At 40.6% G+C, this 16,595-nt stretch overlaps 1 protein-coding gene across 1 annotated transcript; it reads left to right on the top strand.

Moving 5' to 3' along the window:
- The first annotated feature begins 692 nt into the window (after positions 1-692).
- LOC115733520 (transcription factor MYB98-like) lies at positions 693-16,197 on the top strand. Its single transcript, XM_048275653.1, has 3 exons — positions 693-958; positions 1,178-1,304; positions 15,955-16,197. The coding sequence occupies exons 1-3, from the start codon at positions 693-695 to the stop codon at positions 16,195-16,197; spliced, it is 636 nt and encodes a 211-aa protein (XP_048131610.1).
- The last annotated feature ends 398 nt before the right edge of the window (positions 16,198-16,595 follow it).

Below are 16,595 nucleotides of genomic sequence, written 5' to 3'. Positions count from 1 at the left end.
TTTAGAGATGGCCTCATCACATAGGACGGCCGATGTCCACGTTAACAATTTATAACAAAAATTAGTCGGATTGACTGAATTAAAATAAATGCAAATGGTTTATGACTCAATCGACAAAAAAAGTTTAGGACTGAATTAGCACAATTAAGATAAATTTAGGACTTTGTTGATAGTTAGCCCTACATTAGATCATTGAAAGTGTGCTCATTGGCTATTAACTCATCCCTTTTTCCTCTTCCTCTATGATTCTCCCTTGCAATAAGAACACGAGTGAGAACCGGGAACTAGGAACCTAGGAACCAGATACGAGTTAACCTATCTTCTCTTTTTACTCTTGCTAATAATAACAAATGTTGCCTCTCTTTATAGATATGGATTGGCTTAATGATGAGATTATCATCAGTAAATAGAGTTTACAAATTGAAGTGGATTGAATATATGTGGTCAAGTTTTCCAATAACTTTTTTGGCTTAATTATTATTTTTTTCATTTGAAACTGTTAATAAGTGATTAACTATGGTTGTTCTTTCTTTTTATTTCAGGTCATTAGAATTTGTAGTAATTTTTCATGAATGATTGATGACTGAAGTTTTTGTAATTTAGTTACATCTTACATAATTTTGTTATTTTTCGACTACGGTCCAGTCAATCACCATCTTCATGGCGATCCGGTGACGGTGGACCACCCGATCATGCTTTTGCTCGACTTGAATGAACCACCATTGCTGAACGAGAGGCTCGGTGAGGAGATCTCTTCGGGAGGCATGAACTCAGACAGCCAGTGGGGTCATGAGTGGGATGACGGTGGTGATGATTGGAGCAAGAGAGAGGTGGTGACAGGTCTGCCGCATCAGCAGCAAAAGCAGAGAACGGGGAAGAAGAAGAGAGAGAGTGAGGATAGCAAGGTTGACAAGGAACCTTTGGTTATCAAAGGCCAGTGGACTCTTGAAGAAGACAGGTTAAGACTTGAAAGGACTCCCCCTTTTTTCTTGCTTCTTCTTCTTCATCTAATTTTTTTTCCCGTCCGGTTCTGATTGTTTTTCCTTTGATATATGGGTTTTTAGCTTATTTTCCTCGTTAGGGTTTCTGGGCATGTTTCCTTTTTCCAAATGTTGGGAATGATGAAGAAGAAAACTATTCATTGTTTGAATATATTTTTCTTCTCATTTATGTGGAGGCTCTTGACAATGTTGGTTGAGATGCATGAACAGAAAAAGTGGTCTCAGATTGCTCAGATTCTGAAGGGGAGAGTCAGAAAACAGTACAGGGAGAGATGGCATAACCATTTGAGGCCTGATATCAAGGTTTTTTGTCCCTGTTTTCCTTTAAAAATATGTTTTTTCTTGCCTGTAATTTGCTCTTGCTCTAGACTCTACATCCATTGTACCTTCCATTGCATAAATTTACATTGACCATCATGCTCATTTAGTCACGTATTCCTAAATAGAATCACAATAAGATTTGATAAATGAATCCCATACATAGGAAGTATATCTAGATATATATATCTGATATGCATATAGATTAAAGGATATGAGCATTCAACACTCATTGTGATTTGCCATTGTGATTTATCATAAATTCATTTACACACCACAATTGAGAATATGTGTTTGTTTTATTAGTCCTTATAAAAAATGACTTTATTTCCTCATCTTCATTGACGCGTGTCATCAGTGCGTGGAAGTTGTGAGTCCAATTCTTTCTTTTGTTGTTATTTAATTTTTGGTTGACTTACTTCTTAAAGTTTGCCAATATGCTAGTTATCCTGCATCATTTAGTCAATATGAGACAACTCGCAGGCATGCATGGGACGAGTGCCCATGCGAACCGGATTTTTTGGAAACCATGCCTCATAAGCAGGGCTGTAAAAATCTCAAAACATGTTTTAATTCTTATTAAATGTAAATATTTCTTTCCTAACTTTTAGGGCAGAAAGACACCTCAAGTGTCAATATTTGCATACGGCATTCACTTTGGTGCTAATATTTTTTTTGGATCACTTAAGTGCCAATTTTTTCGACAAATGATTATTTAAGTGCCAACTCCGGTGAGGTTGCCGGAATTTCTCGCCGTTGGCACTAAAGCGATAGTTTTTTTTCCGATTTGGCACTAAAGTGATCGATGATCACTTAAGTGCCAATTTTTTTCAAAAGTGATTATTCAAGTGCCAACTCCCGCGAGGTCACTGAAATTTCTTGCTGTTAACACTCAAGTGATCATTTTTACTTTTATTTGACACTTAAGTGATAAACAAATAATAATATTGGTACCAAAGTGAGTACCATACACAAATATTAACATTTGAGGTGCCATTTTGCCTAACTTTTAGAGAGAACAATCGCATGAGTCCTTCGCGCACTTCCATGCTGTAGATCAAGATCTATTTATGAACAAAACAAAAGGTTAAGTTATTTGATGAAATCCAAGTTCTTCCATTTAACTCATAACACATACCTAATTAATAGCCTAGAAAAAAGCTAGGAATACACCACAATTAAGCGTTAAATGAATAAGATCCACAATTATATTAAAAGGGTGTAAATAGATTCATTATGAATTTGCCTCATTTTCCCCCCAAAGAAACTTCACCATAACATATATCAAGAAAATATTTTACACCTTCATGTAAATAAATATACTTTGTAACATATTTGATCACATAAAACTGAAAAATATTAAGCTAGAGTAATCAAAGACGCACCACCAAAATTAAGAACTTCGCCAAAAACCTAAACTCACGAAACCCGGTGTTGACGCCTAAATTTTGACTAATCTATTTTTTGCATAAAAATTATAAAAAATCATCTCACATATTTATTTTTAGCGTACATTGCATTGGCATATAATTGGGCAAGCAGAACACTTAATTTAGCATGCGTCTAGACTAGGTACGGGATGGAAAAATACACCGAGAAGATTTGAAACTTCAGGGACTGTATTGCAAATACTTAAAACTTCGGGGACCGTATTGCAAATACTTGAAACTTCGGGGACTGCATTGCAAATACCAAGAGAAGATGAAGAAGGGTAGAGAGCTCTTGAGAAGAGTTTTAAGGGGGAGAGTGGAAGAGAATTGAGAGAGTTTTGAGAGAGTTTTTGAGAGGAATTTTTAGAGAGGAAAAAGAGAGTTCTTGAGAAAAATCGGAAGAGAAAATTCGAGAGTGAAGAAAAGAGTTTTAGTCGAGCATCATCTTCGACGAGTCCCGACACATATTTCGCCTCTCGCCACCCAACAACGCCATTGCTTGCCATTTTCGACGACAGCCGCGTTCTTCCAGCTCCGAGATCTTGAAGGAAACTATAACGTGTATGTGAGTAAGATTTTTTGTAATAGAAGGTAATCCTTTCCATCTCGATCTACAAAAATGTAATCGTTTGGTTTGAACATTTGTTTGTTTATTCTAGACATGCCACATGTTCCAAATTTTAGCATTATTACATGTTAATTTATTTTTATAAATACTCGTGACTCGCTGCGTTTTCTTTCTTTCTAAATCATCCATTGTGTATATTGCACAAAGTTCAATGTTTTACATCCCCATAAAAAAGAAGAAAAAATCAAAAAAATTGCATCTTTGAATTTCAAGTAAAATCCATCAAAATTGCCAAATCAAATATTTTTCATGAAAATGGTACCGAAAGGGCGTTGGAGTAATCTAGCGTAACCAAATCCCCGAATTCAAAATCTCCGGTTCGCGGAAATAAGATAGTTTTCTCCCGCTATTTTATTTAGGTTTCTAATCAACCTACCGAAAATGATTAGTGGCGACTCCAAATTCAAAACACGTTGCATGTTAATTATTTGAACCTTAAGTTGCGATTTGGTATGGACTTGGGAGAGTCCGAGTTAGGTTAGTTAATTAATTAACCCGATAATCCATTAGCCTGAAAATTAAACTTGTCTATTTTTTGAAGGTCGCGACAGCTTGGCGACTCAGCTGGGGATTCAAAGACGACTTAGGCCAGATAATTTCATGAAAAAGAAATCACTTGATTTGGTAAACTTTAGTTGAATTCTCATTCTTAGATGTTAAATGTTTTTGCAGATTGGGAGTTATAAGGGGAGGAGTGATCGGCTAACCCTTTATTTTGCAGGCTTGGTGAATTGGAATTGTGATTTAACTTTTGAATCATTGAAGCGGTGTTTGCCTTTATTGTTGTGCATGATTTATCGTATTTGCACTATACTGCACACTACCCGTGACCGGACCTGGGTCACACTAATAGTTTTAAGATGGTATTTAGATGGTTCTTTAACCTTGGCGGTAAGGTTTCGCTAAAGGTTATCCCATCCGGATCCCGAAAATTTTTCCAAAAAAGTGGCTCAAGGGTCGTTCTCATACACGTGAGGCTACGATGCATGAGAATTGCCCTTGTCGACCGAACCAAGCCGAAGTGATTGGACCCGACTAGTCATGACTATTGTACGTGAGGTTGTGACTAGTCATGATGACTGTGCGCGAGGCTGCGACATGTCGTTTCGTTCATCATTTCACTTTGCAAAAGCCTTATGGATAGATAGAATAAGATTTAAACTCACGATTCATGCGCATGTCTTTGTGATTGACATTTTCTTCGTATGAGAGGTAATTTCTTGTCTCTTGTACCATGTTATCTCATTTTTATTTTGGGCCGGTCCATGGTTTAGGTTGATTGTTTAGAAGTTTCATTGTCTTATTTCCAATTTCGCACTTTGCTTCCGCAGCTTTTACAATTTCATCGGTTGTCCTTAATTCTGATTTGGCTTATTCCTGTTGTGCGATTTTTACTAAATTCTACGATCGAGCTTTGAGTAAGTGCCAAACACAAAAGTTGTAGACCTATGTTTCAACTAATATCTTGCAAAATTTCAGAATTAAATTCATAATTTAAGATGGCCCTTCATTTTTTCAACAACATGCGGTTATAACAGTTTTCTGAATGTGATTTTTTTGGAAAGACACATTAAACTGATTTGATCCGTGCATTTCTAGTCTGATTGGCCAACATAAAAGTTGTTCATCACCTTCTCAACTACAAGCTCGTAAAATTTGGACATGTTTTGATCAACGTACGAATTAATACGAATTTTTTCGTAAAAGCGGACAAACTGAAAATTACATGTTTCAATCCTTTGGTCATAATCACTTTGTTCGTTTAAGTCTAAAGGGATGCCATGGGCCGGCTCGCTATTCTTGCTCCATGTACTAATTTTGGCTTTGTTACTGTGTACAGGTAATTTATCACGGATCCTCCACATATTACTCGATCGATCGCGAAGAGGATGGCCGACATTAACGCCACTATCGGTGCTGCCCCGGACGAGAAACTTAACTCATTGACCGAGCGCTTTGAAGGGATGATGTCCCGAAAGATGGAGGAAATGATGGCCGCCTTCACCACCAAACTGCAATCATCCACCTCCAGCCCGCCGCTAACCATTCCCCGCTCGAATTCCTCCCGCGGATAACTCCCGTAAAGCCCCGGAAAGCTGCTCCCTATCAGATAATGCCGCTAGAAGATGTGATCATCACGGGCGTGAGCTCGAGCACGCCACCCGTAGTCCTAATCCCCCAAGCCAGCCCCGTGGCCCCCAGATTGAATGGTGATGCGGCCAAGCTGTTGGCCCAAATGGAACAGAGGATCCGAGAGGTTGAGGGGACTCACAACATACCCCAGATTGACCTATCTATCTTTTCAAAGGTCACAAGTGCGGAGAAGTTCAAGATGCCCGACTTCAAGAAGTATGATGGGACTTCCAACCCGGTTCAGCATGTCCGGAGTTGTCACAAATGTCAGATTCATGGTGACAAGATTAATGTCCCTCCGAACGAGTTGCATCGATTATCCGAACCATGGCCGTTTTCTATGTGGGGCATTGATGTTATCGGCCCTATCAATCCTAAAGCATCCAATGGGCATCGATTCATCTTGGTAGCAATTGACTATTTCTCTAAATGGATCGAAGCCGCATCTTATTTAGCGGTCACAGCACGAAATATCGTGAAATTTATCCGTCGAGATATCATCGCTCGATATGGTTTACCTGAAGCCATAATCACCGACAATGGCTCAAACTTGAACAACAAGCTAATGAACGAATTGTTCAAGGAATTCAAGATCAAGCATCCGAACTCTTCCCCATATCGTCCTCGGATGAATGGAGCAAGAGAAGCCGCTAATAAGAATATTAAGAAAATCTTAGCAAAGACGGCTGAAAATTATCGTGATTGGCATGAGAGGTTGCCATTTGCACTTATGGCGTATCGGACCTCGATCCGGACATCTACGGGGGCAACCCCGTATTCTCTAGTATATGGAATGGAGGTTGTTCTACCAATTGAAGTGGAAATTCCTTCCTTACGTATACTGTCTCAAGCTAAGTCGACCGAAGCCGAATGGATCCAGCAGAGGACGGCCCAATTGAATCCGATCGACGAAAAGAGACTTAAGGCTATATGTCATGGTCAGTGTTATCAGCAGACGGTTGCTAATTCATTCAACAAAAAAGTTCGGCCTCGATATTTTCAGATCAATGACCTGGTCTTGAGAAAATTATTGCCAATAATCTCACTCCCGCAAGGAAAATTAGCTCCAAACTATGGTGGTCCATATATAGTAAAGAAGGTGCTCCCTGGTGGTGCTTTGATTATGGCCGAGATGGATAGTCATGTCCTTACCAACCCAGTCGGTTCTGACTCAGTAAAGAAATATTATACTTGATTCACTCTGATGTTTTCATAATCGAGTTATAATATTAATACTGATTCACGAGTTGTTCACATTTGGGCATTCGTTTGTTTCCTCGCTACTAATCTTTGCTGAGAGATTGTTTCAAATGGGGGAGTCTCTCCGGCCCAATTGAATTGACCATCAGCAGCGTGAGATTTACATATTCACGCAGTAAAGGGGTTATCTTGCAAAAAAAAATATGACGACCAAGATGAAATGAGTAAAATGAAGAGCCCCTTCAATGACAAAGATATGGAAGATCGAATAATGCGAAAGCGAAATGCAATTGAGTAAAAGCTTGCATTTATTTCATCCATCGGAGAGCCTCACAAACAGATCATCGGAGTGGGAACGTAAAGTCAAACCGAGCCCTAATGAGCATCACAAAGGAGTTCAACCGACTCTCCATACGGTTGATACTCCGCCTACACCGATCGCTCCGAGAATCGAGATCCGCCAGCTTAAAGAGGAGGAGCTCACATTTCTCTTTAAGCTTGGCTACCTTGTCCTCGTGATACTCGACAACAAATTCCAAGTCATGGATCAGCATTCTCCCGCGGGCTATATCCAGGGTCAGATCGTCCAGCCTTTCTTCCAGCCATGTGCATTGAAATTTCAAAACAATATTGAGCGGATCGCGCTCAAAGATGGTCTGGGACATGGCCAAACGTTCCATCAAGTTCCCCCTCTCACGAATCAGCAGTGAGACTTGATCATTACCGTAGTCAAGGGCCTTCTTATAATTGTCGGCTACAAGACTGGCCAACATCAAGTTGTCCGACCGATCCCGATAGCGAGCACTCACAAGATGAGCCAAAGTAACATCTTGATGAGTAAGATGGTAAGCCTCCAGGAAGTTAGTAAAGAGGGTAGGGAAGATTCTATATTCCTCTTCTAACTTGGTACCTTGAATAGAAACGGTGTCCATATCTGTAAACATGAGACGGATTTCGGTTTCGGCCTCCGGATGGTTGGCTATATAAGAGTAGCCCTGGCCCAGGAGATTATAAAGTTTCTCCCATTTGGCCAAAACTTCAGTCGAGAAGACGCGTGCAGGGGGGGAGGCCATTGTTGCTGAAGCAACTGAAAAAGAATGGATGCGAAAGAGTGCTTAGAAGGTTAGAGATGAAGATATGAAAGCGATGATCGTCTCGGCGTTAAATCCTAATTTAAAGGGCAGAAAAAGTCATAGCAATAATTATTGTGGGGGTCGAGTTAATTATCCGGGTAAAACTACGGACGTTTCGTCCGTGAATCACGGATCTACCATCTCGAGGCTCACGAATTCGAAAAAGTTGCGAAATGACTTAAAGGTTCCGCCATATTAAAAGAGGGACAAGCATACTGCAGAAAAGATTTGAGGGTCCCACCATATCAGAAGGAAATGAAGAAGACAGAGCGGGAAACACGAAATCTTGGGAGAAGCGCCGGCTTGGTGGTTTTCATCCACGTTAAAAGGGAGGCTTTGGAACATACCCGATTACTCACAAGAAAAAAGAAGAGTAGAAGGTAGTAAGAGGTATTCCAATCCAACATGTTTAGAGGCAACCAGCACTTATTGGAGGCAACCAACCTGGATGTCCCGGAGAGCGAACTGCTGAGAGGCATTGAAGATTTCGAGGTCGAACCCAGTGCTGAAGCCATAAAATCCAACCCCCTCGGCGATGAAGTTCAAGATCTCGATAATAGCAACAACAATAGCAGCAGCAGCCATAGTCAACCCCGAAAACATCAAATCAAAGTGCTCGAAGATGCCTTCAAGGAGTGCCCTTACGTGAACGGGAAACGAAAAAATGAATTGAGCCGGAAGCTAGGAATGGAGCCCTTGAAGGTCAAGTTTTGGTTTCAAAATAAGCGGGTCCGATTGAAGGTTCAAAGCGAAAGTCATGAACTTGCGTTTCTGAGGGATGAAAACAAAAAGCTTCGAGCAGAGAACAAGAGGTATAGGGATGCTCTTAACACCGCTGTTTGCCATGTTTGTAGCAGCCCTATAACCTTTGGTGACATGTTCCTTGATGAGCCACATCCGAGCATTGAAAATGCTCATTTGTCATTTCATCCCCCGAGAAAGTTCTCACACAATCAGATTTCGTTGGGGATGCATCCCGAAAAGTCGGTTTTGCGGAGGCGTAACCGATGCCCTTCGAGGGAAGTGACATGCATCACTACAATTGGAGTTTCCCTAGTGTCACAGTCAGCCAATTCAACGTTGATGGAACTCTGAGTCTGTAGCCTACATGAAGTTTGAGTTTTTATTATGGGCTTTCAAAATATCACTCTTTTGAGCATTATTAGCTAGCCCTTACGAATCCTCAAAAGGAGTAGAGACATGCGTGAATGAATGTACTGTTTGTCACAAAGTCCCCATGTGAGATATTCTTCTTTTTACGCCTAGAGTTAATCAAGGGGCAAAGAACAGTACTATCCGCGAATATCATCATGCTTAAATGCGTGAATTCCTTGTCAGATTTGATCGAACGTCGAAAGGAAAAGCATTAAAAGCCTTCACATAGGTAGATGCAAAAAGATTCGAGGAAATAACTGCCTCGGGAGGAAGCGAAAAGATTTGAGGAGGGAAATAACCGCCTCGTTCGTAGGGGGAACCGAAAAGATCCGAGGAGGGAAATAACCGCCTCGTTCATAGAGAAAGCGAAAAGATTTGAGGGCTCCTACATATCGAAAAAGGAAAAAGATGACAGATTGAGTGAGAGGCAAGAGTTATTACGAAATGGATCCAAGACACTAAGACCGGAAAGGAGAGAAAAAGTTGTCCTCTTTCGTAGAAAAAGCGAGAACCTATATGCGAGACTAACAGATCAGAAAAAGTTTATAAATGACCACCAGAACTCGTCACGAAAGACCACCATCACTTTTGTGATTTTCGGGCAGATTGTTTTGCAAGTCCGAGAACATCTAAAGCTCGGTCTACGGTCGAAACAGCCATTTTCGATCTACATATGGAAGGTTTTAAAAGAAAAACACGTTCATTCCAGGCGGAAGTATGGGAACCTTCCTATCCCGAAGATCTGCGAGTCATGGTCATTGATGGCAACCCCGTTTCCCTCTCAATCCTCGTTGCTATGCTGAGAAGTTGCATGTACGGGGTTTTTGCTTATGCGAAAGCAACGGATGCCTTACAAGTACTAAGGCAGTACAAATATGATTTTGACATCGTCGTCACAGCCGTGGTAGGGATCGACATGGACGGTTTCAGTCTCTTAAAGATCATTGATTCCGAGTTGGACATACAGGTCATCGTAGTATCAGCAAGTAATAATCAGCAGTTCATAACGAGCGCCATATCGCATGGTGCTCGAGACGTCCTACAGAAGCCGGTCTGCGCGTTCGAGTGCTCCAAAACATTTGGCAGCATGCTGTAAGGAAGCAATTACTCGTACAAAAAAACCACGACCAAGCTGACGACGACGATTTTGTCCAAAAGAAAAGGCCCCTTTGGTCCGCCAAGCTTCATTCTATATTCATTGAGGCAGTTCGACGACTAGGAATCAATTCAAAGACGACCACCGGCTGTACACAAAATGATGAATATAGACGGACTCACCATGCAAAGTGTCACAAATCACCTTCAAAGGGTTAGAGATAAGCTGAGGAAGCACGATGCAGCTTGGGACCAAGGCGACCGGACCAGAGTTGATTGGAAGATCAATTCCGGGAAAACCTACCGAGCAAAAGGTACCCGGCCACTTCCCAATCAAGAATACAGGTCATACCAACCTTCCGCTGGTGGTTCTAGTAGCGGACCAGTTGATCATCCCTACAAGTTCCCGAGCAACGACGGAGGCTCAAGCTTAAGGAGTCAGACTGCTCACAGCAATCTGTCACCAGTGTTAGCAAGTAACAATGCCCAATTCGAGTACCAATTGCTCGAAAAATCAGGAAGATTACTTTGATGATGAGCTTGCTACCTTGATGAGCCTGTTTGGAAATGAAGGACCTCCGGAGCTGTGATCCGAAGCAAGTTATTATGGGTCTTCAAACAACGATTGTTGGTGTTTAGTCCAAGACAGAATCGCTTGATCGTTGAAGTGGCCAAGAAGAGAGGTGGAACCAATCTCGCATGAATACTCCTTTAATTCCATGTATAGTTCCCCTACGTGGGATTTTTTTTTTTTTTTACTTTCTAACTGTCTAGAATTTGCCTAGAGTTAAAAGACGAATTTTCTCCTCTCTTGTCAAATGCGTAAGTTCCTTACTAAGCTAGGCCCGTAGCAAATCAATTTGTGGACGACGCCCGAACGCCCGTAAAGAGAAATTCCGAATAGCCTTACTTGGGAGAATACGAGTAAAAGGCCAAGCGGGCTCAAAGATGGGTAACTCCGTATCGTCCCAATTGGCTCTCAGTCATTTCAAACTCTAAATTATGCTTATTTTATTCTCGACGAGGGATTGCCAACCTGTTTTGAGAACAATATAGCAAAAAGCGAACCAACCATGGACGCCAACATCACCACGACCTAGTGGTTGGGGGAATGACAAGGGTCCGAGGCATCTCGGGTTCGATCCTGAGATTTGGCATCAATGTACAAAGATTAATAAAAACTTTTTTGCTTCGCGATTCAGTGCCGATTGAAACTCAGCCAAGATGGTTACGTAACCTGGAGAGATAACATCCCGGACATACGATCCGATCCGGATGAATTGATCTTTTCAATTCAAAGTTTGCAAGGAATACGTACAAGGGTAAAGCGGTATCGTTTCAACTCGTTTAGAACGTGAGAACGTACATTGACGCTTTCCCTTTTGATTTTTACGAGGGTCACCGCCTTTCCAGATATGGAAGTATCCCTTCTCTTGAAAAATTAATGAAATGAGAAATTCCTGGAGCCTTCGACAATCTCATGTCTCAAACTAGATAATGAAGTTTTGCAACTCATTTGCATGAGCAGGGGCAACTCACAATTCACGCCCTTAAGAATTTTCTTACGTGCTTGCACCAAGATAAAAAGTTGCTACATTTTATATGCTCGAAAACACTCATACATTGCATAGTTTGTGCATGACTGTTCCTCATATTTAATTTACCAACTCTGAATAAGGAACATGAACTACATAAGATACATCAAATGTATAGAATGGGGCATGACAGGATGATGAAAGGCAATCATTTCCCAAACACGTCCAATTTTTTCAGGCGAGATGAACGGTGGCAAAATTCCGCATTCCCCGAGGTAAAGAGTTTTCTCGCGAAAGGTACGATAACCGAAGTGACGGAGGCGTTCATTTCTCTATCCTAAACACTACAGGTTATTCATTGATTACCCCTTTTGAGCGGTGGTTTCATTTCTTCACCCCTATCAAGAACCACCCCACACCGGAGTCCAGACGAGTTAATTCCAGCAGCAACACGAGGTAAATGGTTAGAAATTTTCTTGCTCGTACTAACATTAATCTTCGGGTGTTTCTTTGCATTTATACTTGAATTTTAATTCAAGTGCCTTAGGATGATGAAGAGCATTCACTTCTCTATCCTATACACTTCATTCTTTGCATAGCCCACTTGAGCCTGCAAATTCATTTCTTAAACCCCTGTTGGTGATCATTTGCTCATTCTAAAGACGAAGATAGCATTTTCCCAAGGATTAGAATTGGAGATGGTCGGGTCAACAGAGAATTCCCGAATGGACTCATTTCTTGTATGCTAGATTTTTTATGTTTACATAATTTTTCTTTGTAAATGTTTATGTTTGTTGTAATTCCTGGTTCAAAATCATGGGATTGTAAAAAAAAAAGGAGAGGCAAACTCGGCTTAAAGGAGAAGGGCCCGCTCTCGAAAAAAAAAAAAAAAAAAAAAATCACTTGAAATAAAGAGATGTCGAAGAGCTCTCAAAGAAAAAGGAAAAGAAATCTCTTCTCGAAAAAAAGAAGAAAAAAAGGAAAAATGAGAGTCGGGAGTAAGAAAAGCAAAGGCTGATCTCATATGAAAATTTCAAGCATAGGAAAAGCAAAGTGCATACCAAAAGTAAGGTCAATGCACATTCATTTGTAAAGTACTTCTGAATTTTGAATGTACATTTTTGCATGTTAAGTTGTAAATTCCATGTACATGTTTGCATTGTGTCTCTTGCAAATCCTTGACGGACACTTGTTGTTAAGAAGATTCCCCAAGAAATCAGTTTGCAAAGTGCAATTTTCAGTAGAAAACTATCATCCCTCATTCAATGATGGTATTCTTTCTGAAGACATTTCCGGAAGACCAAGATCGGTGACTAGTCAGCGATGATCACCAACGTCAAGCCCCTTCTCATTTAATTTCTGAGCCAAAACGAGCCTTTTCGTTCCTCGGTCCCCAATCCTAGCCTACGTTATAACCCTCCAAAGTCTCTTCCGATTAGGACACTTGAGTTAACGTAGAGTTAAATGATTTTAAGCATCACTCGAAGAAGTTCGAGCAAGATTATTTCTCTCTTATTTTTGCAAGATTCTTGACTTGTAAATCCGGAGCAGATGATGAAGAAATTCATTTCAGCAGCCTTGACTCAATTAGAGTCCCCTTTGTAAACCTTTGACCTAGCCCTCATTACGGTCCTAATCAAGACCTCCCGATCGGCTCGGTCGTATCAATTGCGAGATTACTTGGATCCTTATCGAATGCGATGATGGAAAGATTGAGTGATTTCTCTTGAATCCTGCAGACAGGATAAATAGCTTTTCTCGAGAGTGAGAGAAAGCCCTTTCGGACCGAAGTCCCCCCATTCAGCTCACATTCGAGGTATTCGTAATGTGAGAACCTCCTTGGACAAAATTGGTAATCCAAACTTGACAGAATTGTTATGCATGAACCATAGTATGAGTGATTGCATTATACTCATTGTTGAATATGTTTGTGTGTGTTACCTCTGACATTCTATGATAGGTAATACATTCTCGATGTTCGAGTTCCCTCCCAAGGTCTCGAAATTCATCCAAGGATTATTGAATGAGCAAGTTTTGCTGGCAAATGCCTACCAGGTACGATACGAGCAATCTGTTTCGTTCCTTGATTAATCGTTTGGAGAACTCGGGTAAGTTTTCTGAACCCCTTTTCAATTAACAACTCTTCCGATGATAGTTGTTATGATTCAATTCAGGCAATATGCCCCTTTTGTACTTATCGATTCCATTCGATGGTACTCCTATCAAATATTGTTCAATTCGGGCAATATGCCTCTTCCGTCAGGTCGTGAAGACATATGCACCGGCGATCTTGATATCTTATCAAATCATAACGACGTAGCTCTTATGGTTTCAATCTCGAGTCGTGAAGACATATGCACTGGCGATCTTGACATCTTATCAAATCATAACGACGTAGCTCTTATGATTTCAGTTTCAGATCACGAAGACGTATGCACCGGTGATCTTGACCTTTAGTCGGCTCATAATGACATAGCTCTTATGATTTTCGGCTCCTTTATCAAATCATGAAGACATAAGCACCCATGATTTTGATCCAAACCAAATCATAACGACGTAGCTCTTATGATTTTGGTTCCCCTTTATCGAATCGTGAAGACATATGCACTGGCGATTTCAACATTTAATCAACTCACAACGACGTAGCTCTTGTGAACTTGATTTCACTTCTTTCGACTCACAACGACGTAGCTCTTGTGATCTCGAACGACACACATATTTTGCGCTGTCTCGCACCAGAAAAAAGCCTCAGGTAACGGATAAGGCACCGATACCTTAAAATCCTTGCATCTGCAAAAAGAAGTTTGGAAATTAAGAGAACCATTAGCTTACGAGAAATTTGGTAAAACAGGTATTCTTGTATGCGATCCATGTGCAGGTTTCTCTAACATGAAAAATGAGAAGTTTTGACACATGTTATTTACAGTCTTGCATATCATGCATCACTTCATTACATAAAAAATGGGATTAAAACTCCCGCCAAAAAGTTCATCCATAATTTGCACTGTCAAAATTTAGGATTCAATTTTGTCTTTGAGCGGAACCTCTACGAGCCTCCACTCAAAGAGGGGCAGGTGTTGACGCCTAAATTTTGACTAATCTATTTTTTGCATAAAAATTATAAAAAATCATCTCACATATTTATTTTTAGCGTACATTGCATTGGCATATAATTGGGCAAGCAGAACACTTAATTTAGCATGCGTCTAGACTAGGTACGGGATGGAAAAATACACCGAGAAGATTTGAAACTTCAGGGACTGTATTGCAAATACTTAAAACTTCAGGGACCGTATTGCAAATACTTGAAACTTCAGGGACTGCATTGCAAATACCAAGAGAAGATGAAGAAGGGTAGAGAGCTCTTGAGAAGAGTTTTAAGGGGGAGAGTGGAAGAGAATTGAGAGAGTTTTGAGAGAGTTTTTGAGAGGAATTTTTAGAGAGGAAAAAGAGAGTTCTTGAGAAAAATCAGAAGAGAAAATTCGAGAGTGAAGAAAAGAGTTTTAGTCGAGCATCATCTTCGACGAGTCCCGACACATATTTCGCCTCTCGCCACCCAACAACGCCATTGCTTGCCATTTTCGACGACAGCCGCGTTCTTCCAACTCCGAGATCTTGAAGGAAACTATAACGTGTATGTGAGTAAGATTTTGTGTAATAGAAGGTAATCCTTTCCATCTCGATCTACAAAAATGTAATCGTTTGGTTTGAACATTTGTTTGTTTATTCTAGACATGCCACATGTTCCAAATTTTAGCATTATTACATGTTAATTTATTTTTATAAATACTCGTGGATGGCTGCGTTTTCTTTCTTTCTAAATCATCCATTGTGTATATTGCACAAAGTTCAATGTTTTACATCCCCATAAAAAAGAAGAAAAAATAAAAAAAATTGCATCTTTGAATTTCAAGTAAAATCCATCAAAATTGCCAAATCAAATATTTTTCATGAAAATGGTACCGAAAGGGCGTTGGAGTAATCTAGCGTAACCAAATCCCCGAATTCAAAATCTCTGGTTCACGGAAATAAGATAGTTTTCTCCCGCTATTTTATTTAGGTTTCTAATCAACCTACCGAAAATGATTAGTGGCGACTCCAAATTCAAAACACGTTGCATGTTAATTATTTGAACCTTAAGTTGCGATTTGGTATGGACATGGGAGAGTCTGAGTTAGGTTAGTTAATTAATTAACCTGATAATCCATTAGCCTGAAAATTAAACTTGTCTATTTTTTGAAGGTCGCGACACCCGGGAGTAAGTTTTTCTCTGTCCTCCTCTTTTTCTGCTTCTTCTTCTTCGTTTGGCTCTCATTATTTTCTTAGCAGAAGGACCCGTGGAGCATCAAGGAAGATAAGATCCTGATTCAAGCACACATGCGGATGGGGAACAAATGGGCCAAGATAGCCAAGATACTGCCTGGAAGGACAGATAATAACATAAAAAATCGCTGGAATGCCACCAAGTGCAAGCAACTCTCTCAACGCAAGTTCCTCCCAAACAATGACGATTCCAACCTCTTGCAAGACTACATCAAGAGTGTCACCACTCCATCTCCTCCAGAATGATCGGCACTGGCTTGTGGTAGCGACCACAAAACCGAGAAGCGGTCATTGTCTTTGTCGACGACAGCCATTTCTCATGGCTCGGATGTACAGCCTAAAGCGGCCAAGCGCCCCCAGCAGGACCCGAATCGCCACCACCACAGCCAGTTGCTGCCGCTGGCTCAGAGGTCAGCCAACAATTACTTCAGTTTTCCAATGGTTGATGGGAATGGAAATCTAGGGCTTTATTAGATGAAGGTCCATTATTATCATCAGGTGCTGAGTGAATGGGAGTAATGGGAGTGAAGAGAGATTTAATATTGAATGTGAACTAAACTCGGAGATGAGCTCGGTGATGGATGGTGATCGCTATACCACCACCATCACCCTCATCACTATAATCACTATCACCGTCGGCAGAT

Source organism: Rhodamnia argentea, chromosome 3 (genome assembly GCF_020921035.1).
Source record: "Rhodamnia argentea isolate NSW1041297 chromosome 3, ASM2092103v1, whole genome shotgun sequence".
Classification (NCBI taxonomy): Eukaryota; Viridiplantae; Streptophyta; class Magnoliopsida; order Myrtales; family Myrtaceae; genus Rhodamnia; species Rhodamnia argentea.
The sequence above is the reverse complement of the archived record's forward strand: the minus strand, read 5'-3'. Positions and strand labels throughout refer to the sequence as shown.

What these genes read in the sequence shown, in the direction of transcription:
- LOC115733520 (XM_048275653.1), top strand. Translation starts at nt 693, where the DNA reads ATGCTTTTGCTCGACTTGAATGAACCACCATTGCTGAACGAGAGGCTC. An exon ending in TGGACTCTTGAAGAAGACAG is followed by an intron (nt 959 to 1,177) that starts GTTAAGACTTGA and finishes ATTTATGTGGAG; the next exon opens with GCTCTTGACAATGTTGGTTG. An exon ending in ATTTGAGGCCTGATATCAAG is followed by an intron (nt 1,305 to 15,954) that starts GTTTTTTGTCCC and finishes TTATTTTCTTAG; the next exon opens with CAGAAGGACCCGTGGAGCAT.